Source organism: Ovis canadensis, chromosome 9 (genome assembly GCF_042477335.2).
Source record: "Ovis canadensis isolate MfBH-ARS-UI-01 breed Bighorn chromosome 9, ARS-UI_OviCan_v2, whole genome shotgun sequence".
Lineage (NCBI taxonomy): Eukaryota > Metazoa > Chordata > Mammalia > Artiodactyla > Bovidae > Ovis > Ovis canadensis.
Genome location: NC_091253.1, coordinates 55,350,569 through 55,360,229, shown reverse-complemented (window position 1 = coordinate 55,360,229; position 9,661 = coordinate 55,350,569). Strand labels below are relative to the sequence as shown.

Here is a 9,661-nt window from a genome sequence, read left to right as displayed (position 1 = left end):
GAACTGAAATCATTCTGTCATTTTTGAGATTGCATCCAAGCACTGCATTTCAGAATCTTGTGTTGACTGTGGGGGCTACTCCATTTCTTCTAAGGGATTCTTGCCCACAGTACTAGATACAATGGTCATCTGAGTTAAATTCACCCATTCCAGTCCATTTTAGTTCACTGATTCCTAATGTGTCAATGTTCACTCTTGCCATCTCCTGTTTGACCACTTCCAATTTACCTTGATTTATGTACCTAAATTTTAAAATACTTTTTGTGAAAAGAAAATTAGTCTTTAACCTTCAAGTCATCTAACTTAAGCACCCTGGACATGGCCATGCAGAATTACAAATTTAGTCCAGAAAACATGGCAAACTGGTGCCATGAATATTTGAGTCACTAAAATATCCTCTATTCTAACATCTCATCACATTATAAGCTGAAATGATCAGAAAGGATACGTCTGCATTTGAATAGAATATGCTCTTCCAAGCCCCTAATGTTATGAACATGGATGAATGGTGACAATATCACAGCCTGATTTTAATTCTAATCCACTGTTATTGTTCATTTATGTAAATGTCCTTTGCTATATACCAGAAATTGATCCAACACTGCAAGTTAACTATATTTCAGTAAAAAATAAAACAAAAATAGATATAAAAAATTGTCAGTAGTTCTTCCTTTAAGCCTTAAAGCTTTCCTACCACCCACCCCCCTCCACCAAACCAGGTAATAAATGGCTGCCCCATTTCTTGTTTACCTTTTTTCCCCTTTATGTTATCATGAAGTTTTTAGAACAGTTTTCCCACTTTGTGCTCCACTGAATATTTGTATTCCAAGAAAATATTAGCAAATCTTCTATGAAACATGTCCTCTAGTAAGTTGTGAAACACATCACCTCTTTCTTCCAAAGTTGTGATTTTTATAAGCATATTAAAAGGTCAGAGAAGTCCTATGATAAAGAAAATCTGTTTGAGTCTGTGTTTCTTAAAATCAATTTTGACCACAAAATGCATTTTGTATGTGTGTCTAATAGCGACCTAATAGTGACTCTGGAACACCAGTGTCTGGACTGCTGCTCTAAAACAAATAACCTCTATTTGTTCATTTCAGTTTTTCTTATTACTGTATTAAATTTGCGATCTCAGTATACCAGCTATCTCCAAAAGGTATTGATTTTTGCTTCCTCCAATGATTATTTCCTTCCACTTTTCTGAGGTGGTCTATATAGTCAACAGCATACAAATTTTTCAAACTCCTCACTGGAATTTTGTAATTTTTTATTATTGTTATTAACTAGATGTCTCAATTTTCTTCCCTGTAAAATGTCCAGACTTCTTAGCCTGGCACTGAGACACCTATACCATCCAGATCCAACCTTATTTTCAATCCATATCTCTCTCTAATCACATCCATAAATATTTATTTTTGGTATATAAATAAATTTATAATTTAATAATAAAAAGAAACAAGCTCAATTAAAATGTGCAGGCATCTAAGCAGACAATTCATACAAATCATTATTTGTGAAAGTTGCTCTGTCATGTCTGACTCTTTGCGACACAGAATTCTCCAGGCCAAAATACTGGAGTGGGTAGCCTTTTCCTTCTCCAGGGGATCTTCTCAACCCAGAGATTGAACCCAGGTCCCTCGCATTGCAGGCAGATTCATTACCATCTGAGCTACCAGGGAGGCCCCCAAATCATTATATTAACAGCCAAAAGCTCAGGTAAAATGTTCAGCATTATTAGTTATCATATTCACAAATCTTGACCCTCTATCCAAACTAATTTACTCATCATCTCACCAAAATATCTGGCACATTTGCATCTTAGTACAAGCTGTTTTTGTTACAAGGTTGCGTCCACTTCTTCTGTTGCTTAATCTTGCACATTCTGAACACTGACCTAGCCAACTTTCATCGTTTTTGTGTTTTCTGGTTAGCCTTCCCCTTGTAGAACTGTGAACTCCACATGAGCAATCACCATATATGTTTCTAAGGACTAATTATCCAGCTTAGCTCGGAACCTGTTAAGAAATTTCTAGATGCCCAATAAAGACATGTTGGGTTGAATCTAAATTCCTTATATTTCTATAGTACATATTTCTCATCGTCCTATCTCTCATTAGTGTGTACTGCCTTTTGTTGGTAATTACCATTTTAGTTTGTGCACTGTGATAATCCTTTATATTACCAAGTTATTTAACTGTAGAGTCTGGGAATTATATGCATCTATAACACCCTCAGTAACCATGATAGGGGCTTATCCATAACAGGTATTGAATAAACCTTGACAGACTGGCTCATTAATTCAAGGAACACACAGTCTCTTTCCGTGAAGCTTTCCTGCCCCTGTTTAGCTTCTTTTCCTAGCAGTTACTGTCTCTACAACTCACCTTAGTTCATATTTGTAGATTTGTTTCACATGTTTATCAAAGTTTCTTCTGTTGAGCTTGTGAATTCTTAAAGGATGAAAAGTTCTGTTTCATGCACATTTTTGTCTCTTAAACAAGTGAAAACATAACAGGAATTGATTAAATTTAAATGGATAGAAACTGAAATGGTCATATTACATCTCACTTTATTATTTTTGATTCATGATACAATGTTACTATTCTAGTCTTTTATGCAGACAAAAATAAATGATATAAAATACATAGTACACTTGATTATTTTAACCATGCACAAAATACTGAGAGATTCAAACTATGTTACATATATTTTACAAAGAAAAAAACACACTACTATAATAACATATTCGTATGACATTTGTCATTACAGTTTGGGTGTTATACAATGTTAAATATGGATATATTCAAAAGAATCACTATTTATAGAACCCACTTGATATTTTAATGTTTAAAATAATGAATGCTGTGTAAATGCATACTTATAAAAATATTTTTAAACAAAAAAGCTATGTTCTACTTATTTACTTGGCAGTTACAAAAATATATATTCATCTGAAACTCTAGTAAATTTGCTTGAGGGATTAGATACTTAAGTTTAAATGTACGCTTTCTAGAGCATTTTATCAACTTAGTATTCTTGAAATCACACAACATATATATCTACATGGTATTAGAATAAGTTTGCATTACAAATAACATCATTACAGGAAAAAGACACACAGGAGATTAACGCGGAGGAGACACTGAGATTTTTGAACCAAATACATGCAACGCATAAAGGCAGCCCACCAACTGTGCCTTTTACAAAGTGAATTCTCAAACATGTTTGTTGAATGAACACATGAGTGGATAATATTTATTCTGTTATTTGACCCCAAATGAACTGTTCAAAGCTTTCTATTTCTACTAGAACTATCATTTAAGAATTCAATAATTTTGTTCTTAATCAACTACCTCTGATGGCAAAGCCAGATCAATAGACTCCAGACTAAGTAGCAGACTAGTGCCAGTGATCAAAAGATGGCCTACCAGGGACACTTACGGCATATTTAGACACACATTCAATATACTGACCCACTCCATATTTCATACCTTCATACAGAACAAGACAGAAGAATCTAAGTCATTTTTATAATGTATTATCATAAAACAGAACATTATAAATATTAATATATGTATATAAAATATATATTTATCTCTTAGTATACCTAGTAGACTTCAGAAATGTCTTCTCAGTGAGAGAAGCGAACTATCCTGAGTGAAGGAGGTCAAGCACAACTTGGCAAAATGAACGCTGAGATTACTGTTAAAAGCAAAACTTTTAAGTAGCAAAATTCTTCGAAAACAAAAGACTAACCACAATAACTACTATGGAATCACAGCACCTTCAAAGGTTGTGGCCACTGTATGTAAAGGAATCAGCCTGAGCCCATTCTTGGTCCAGACACCTGCTGGAAGCTTATCCCAACTTGTCTGCTTCATAAAGGATGAAACTTTTCTGAGGCTCATCTCTAAATGTGAAAAACTTTATAAAATACAGAATATTTTCCTTAACCAAGGTTCAGATGGTCCTAAACCGTTTCCAAAATTTTTGCCTTCATACTTACACAGGACAACTGACAATTCATTCAGCAAATCGATTAATATATACACCTGTTAATGAAATAACTACTACTAACGCTGGGATCATAACTGAGCTATCATTTTGTTTGATAATTCACTTAAAAAAGCCTTTAAAAATTAAACATAAATTTTAAAATTCAGAAGCAATTTAATCACGTGCTAAAGGTTAGTTTCACTATTTGTAAATTCAGCTAGTGAAGAAAATCTAAAAATGACCTTTAAAGTAAAGGGTAAATGAAAATGACTTAAATTAAGATTAGTCACTTTAAATTTCAACTTTATGTTTTACTAAATATATAGGTGAATAAAAATATGCCTTCTATTCTACACTAAACCATGCTACATAGGAACTATATGAACTAATGAAAGAGTAGTGTTCTAATTACACATTTATTATTTTCAAATACATACAGTAACTCAAAGGAATGCTTCCAAGTCAGTAAAATTAGTTTTGCTGGTAAAATGTGTCCAAAGAGTAGAAAATAGTTTGTTTTCCTAAATGACTTAATATGCCACTCAGAATTTTTTTATCCATTCATTTTCTTGGCTTCCACAGTTAATGCCAAGGTCAGTATCATGCTGTTCTGAATTCATCACAAAATTTAAATTAATAGAGTCAGAACCAATATCATTACAATGTCGTATATGTTATAATATCATGAGAAATTAATCTAACTTTAAATTGAACATTGTTGCTGCAAGAAGAGTGGCCGTTGAATGCAGAGGGAATCTAAATCACCAGAAGAATGTGATTTGAAAAGACAGAAAATAGTATAAGACTCCTAAGATGGGGATACTGGTTCATAAAATAAAGCTTAGATTCTAAATTCAACATTACATATCCAGTATAAGTAAAACCAGTACAAAAGTCCTTTCCTCCCTGCCTTCCTCCTCCCTCTTTATTTCCTTCCTTCTTCCTTTCTTCCATTCTTTTTCATTACATGTAATGGAAATAGGTGTAAAATTCTAGTCTCCTCAAATTACTCATACCTTTAATATTAATTTTTCATATTTAATAAGAAAACCTTATAAGGTACAATGGAATGTTTCAGATTTCTTGACCACGAATTACTAGTTAACAAGCATTTATCAATCAGCCCCATATTAAGAACCAACATTTCTAGGCGCAACCTTCTGTTTTAGGTGGAGGGGCAGAGGTCCATACTTATAACCGCAAAGTTGGGAGAACCTGGAGAACTGTTAGCAGGCTTCTGTAACGTTAAAAGGTACACTGGTTGCAGAACAGTACGTGAGCACTTAGGTAAACCCATTCTAAAAACTCAAGGTCACTCTATGGTCATATCAAGGCCAACCTATGATCATACCACCCTGAACATGCCCGAGCCCGTATAAAAGCTCAAGGTCAGCTGAATGTCCACTGTCACACAGAGGTACATCGTGGTGTTGAAGAGTTGTCCTTATTCATTCACTCACATGATTTTTTGCTGTCACCACTGTTTTGGAATGAGATTTTATATAATGTACTATTCAAGACTTTTAAAACATATCTAAAACTGTTATCTTCAATTATGAGGAATAGATCATGTCTTTTCAGATTGCAATAGCATTAGGTTACTTCATAATGTGTATCCAGAATGGCAAAATATCCAGCATATCTTGTGATTTTCATATATTTAGAGGCACTTTATATGTTTCCATTCACTTTTTTCTTACTATAACATGTATAATGTAATGGCCCACAGCACACAGAACTCCAACTTTACTAACAAATAACTGGCAGTATTATAACATTTCCTGTATCAATAAGGAAAAGTAACATAATGTATTAAGAAGGCAGACTTCCTACACTCAAATCCTGGTTCTACCACTTATTGGCCATGTGATCTTGGGCAAGTCATTGAACCATTCTTTGCTTCAGTTCCTCAACTGTAAAACAGGGGTGATGCTAAGAATATCACCTCAAAACATCACTATGAGGATTAATGAAGCAATAACAAGAAACTATGGCAAAGCACCTGGAGGTATTGCTTGGCACATAGAAATTACTTAGGTTTTAGCTACAGTTTTCATTACAATAAAAAATCACAGTGATTGATGGTACCATGTCATCACTAACTTTTGAGCTTTTATTAACTGCCAAGCATTAATAGATGGTACACTTACACCATGTATAACCCTTAAAATAGTATTGAGTACATTCTATTATATAGAGATGCAATCTTAAAGTATGCTAATTTATAAATACTACAATAGCAGATAATTTCTCCCATGAAATACAAAGTATGACTGAAATGTTTAAGAGGCCCTTTCATACCTTTGACAAGGAATATGGCTTCCAGGGTGGTGATCAGAGAACAGTAACGACAACATGAAAAATACTTGCCAGTTAATCAGTTTTGCTCACTCATTATTCCTATGTTAAACGTAATCAAATTGTCAGTAACAGGAACATCACAATTTACTAATTTCATGGAACTTCAGGATTACTGGCAATAGTATCAAAAATGTTAAAGCCCTGAAAGTTAAGAACATATTTAATGTAAATATTTATATTAAGGTTATATCTTCATTAAATTCAAAGTGTTCAACTTTTTTGTCTGAAAATTCTGATGTTGGTTTATTTTTCATTATAAGTATGTACTTATCATGAAAGTCTTCAGTGCTTCTATGTGAAAGAACATTTATTACCTTGACCAGGACATGAAGACCTCGTGTACACATAACGAGTTTCTGTTATTGAATACACAACTGCTAGTGATGAAAGCTTTTTAATGAGTTTGAAAACTATTATCAAATTTCATAAATTAAAATTTAACAATGGTTTCTAAATACTTATGGAAAGCTTTTCATATAGAAAATTAATCTAAATCCACATAAGTATCACAATCACAGCAGGGGCATTTAACTGTTTTGAAAAATTATAGATTTAAAATCAATATTATGATTTTCACTATGCTAAGGAAACATTATTAATATTTCATCAATGTAGACAGAAAAACATTATGTAAACTTTAGAATGAAAATAGAATATACCTTGTACTTTCATAAGTTATCAAGGTCTCTAATAGTCCTTTTAAAGTTCAACAAATAAAGCTTTATTTTCTCATCTTATACATATACTACCTTGATAGAAACACACTCAGTATGGTGTATTCTCTAAGAGTCTGACATCTCATATGAAAGCCTGAATAAGAGTTCCAGGTATCTTTCAAATTCAAAGGTTGACTTTTTTAATAGGATTATTTTCCCCTGCTTCACCCTAGTCGTCCTCCCAATCCTTCCCAATCCCTGCTTCTCCCCACCCCTGGACACCTACGTCCCAGCTTCAGGACTCATTATCCAAGGAAGCCATGTTCATTTCAGAGACCAAGGACAGCACTGGTTCACTGGAACTCTCCACAAGCAGAAAGCGTCCCTGAAAGCAGCTGGAAGAAGATGCTGCTGGAGGCCTCCATCAGCGCTCTTCTCCTCTACTGAGAAATACTCTTTCTCTTACTGAAAAAGAGTAAAGGATGCTCCTCACCTTTCACCCACAAACGACTTTCTCAGAGGCAAGCAGGCAAAAACCTACGACGCCCAGTCTCTGCCATCTGCCACATCTCTGTGTGATCACCTGGAAAGCTTGGCCAGGCTCTCCAATGACAGGCTTCTTCAAGCGGAAATATCCATCATTACATGCTCCATTTGGAGAAGATGAAAAGCGAACGCAATATGGTAATTTCAATAAATGGGAAAAGAGGCACAATGGTTAATGTTTCATCTTGGATCTTTTTTCATATAATCTCCAGGACGAATAATTCATGTTAACACAGAGAGAGATCAGTTTGTGAAGCTGAGTTGTTTGAATGGACTTCTATCCATTTCCAGCACAAACATCTAAGTATAAGCTGAACATCTAGTTATTTACAGCATGATGAAAGAGTCAGAGAAAAAAGTCCATTTCTTTACGTTGAGTGGAGGATGTTTAGCCAGCACGTCCTTTGTCTCATCCAGTGTTCAGAAGCTTCTGCTTGTCTGGTTCCTTGAAGATGCTCGTCATTCTTCTCCAACCGGGGGAGGCGGCTCACACAGCTTATACAGCCTAGAAAAGGCATGGGAAGGTGTGACAGTGACCCAGCACATTTACATCACTTGAGACGTTTTTATTGGTATGACAAATACATTGACAAGAACTTCTTGGTTTGGGAGTCAGTCAAGATCCTATCACCTATTTCACTAAAAATTGCATATGCGTTAGCAAACTCCAAAATTTTGGTTCTGTTATTACAAAACACCCACATCTTTGCACATCTACATGCCCACTAACTAGGCAATGCTGCTGTTTTTACACCAGCTGCTTCTGCTCCAGTGCTGTCAATCTGGGCTGTTCACCTTTCTGGTAGCAAAAGTGATGCTCTGAAATCTAGGAGATACTCAGCATCATATCTATAATAATTATCTTGCAGCAACATAGCATCTCTCTCTTAAGTCATTCCTGACTCTCTGAGTTCTAGAACTCTGCCTCACTTGTACCATCCTGGTGGTGCTGGCAGTTGGTCAAGGCCAGGCTGATGAGACACAGTCCTGAGGCCTGAATCTCAGGGCACAAGGAGCTGGTATTTCCTAAGGAACACCTGCCCAGCTCTATCCACACTGTCACGCCCTTGTCAATAGAATCAGGTGGAGATTCAAGTGGGCCAAGGAATCCGTTTGAACTGGTGGAGATGCCCCAAGATGCTATCTTTGCCTCTCAGGTCTAGTTTTCTGAAACCAGACAGCATGCAGGCAAAGCACGGGGCACGGAACCTGGAAGATGATATAAGTTCTACTGCTTCACGTTCTTCTGAATGGTTGACTCCTAACTCCAGAACCAAATGAAGGTGGATACAACTGCTTCAGTAGTGATGCATAAAGCACACCCATTATTAAGGCCAAAGCTGAGAGAACAGGTGGGCTTCCCTGGTGGCTCAAATGGAGACCTGGGTTCGATCCCTGGGTCAGGAAGATCCCCTGGAGAAGGAAATGGCAAGCCACTTCAGTATTCTTGCCAGGAGAGCTCCCATGGACAGAGGAGCCTGGTGGGCTACAGTCCATGGGGTGCCAAAGAGTTGGACATGACTGAGTGACTAACCTTTAAACTTTGAGTGAACACCAGCGGATGTAATGAAGCTGGTTGTAAGCCTGGAGTCCTCGATAAGAATGTGGCCATGCTGGTCCTACTTCAGAGCTTAGTCTGATGCTCTAGAAATATAAGGTGCAGATTTCAACTTTGCTTCATTTTACGTTCTGTTTTCTTCTTCTTTTTTCAGCTACATCATACAGCACGTGAGATTCCAGTTCCCTGCTGCTGCTGCTGCTGCTGCTGCTGCTGCTAAGTCGCTTCAGTCGCGTCCGACTCTGTGTGACCCCATAGACGGCAGCCTACCAGGCTCCACTGTCCCTGGGATTCTCCAGGCAAGAACACTGGAGTGGGTTGCCATTTCCTTCTCCAATGCATGAAAGTGAAAAGTGAACGTGAAGTCGCTCAGTCGTGTCCGACTCTTAGTGACCCCATGGACTGTAGCCTACCAGGCTCCTTCACCCATGGGATTTTCCAGGCAAGAGTACTGGAGTGGGGTGCCATTGCCTTCTCCATGACCAGGGCTCAAACCAACACCCCCTATTGGAGGCATGGAGTCTTAACCATTGAACTGCCA

The 9,661-nt window shown here is 36.6% G+C and overlaps 1 protein-coding gene across 3 annotated transcripts in view; it reads right to left on the bottom strand.

Annotated features, from left to right (window-relative positions):
- Nucleotides 1–4,955: 4,955 nt before the first annotated feature.
- The window catches only part of PREX2 (phosphatidylinositol-3,4,5-trisphosphate dependent Rac exchange factor 2), a 303,487-nt gene continuing 298,781 nt past the window's right edge, over nucleotides 4,956–9,661 (bottom strand). For 2 of the 3 annotated variants that reach the window (XM_069600206.1, XM_069600207.1), the window contains one exon: nucleotides 4,956–8,067. In XM_069600206.1, coding sequence (XP_069456307.1) covers nucleotides 8,022–8,067 — 46 coding nt within the window. In that variant the 3' untranslated portion in view covers nucleotides 4,956–8,021. The remainder of the gene's footprint in view (nucleotides 8,068–9,661) is intronic. The other variant, XR_011259007.1, reaches the window with a different exon arrangement.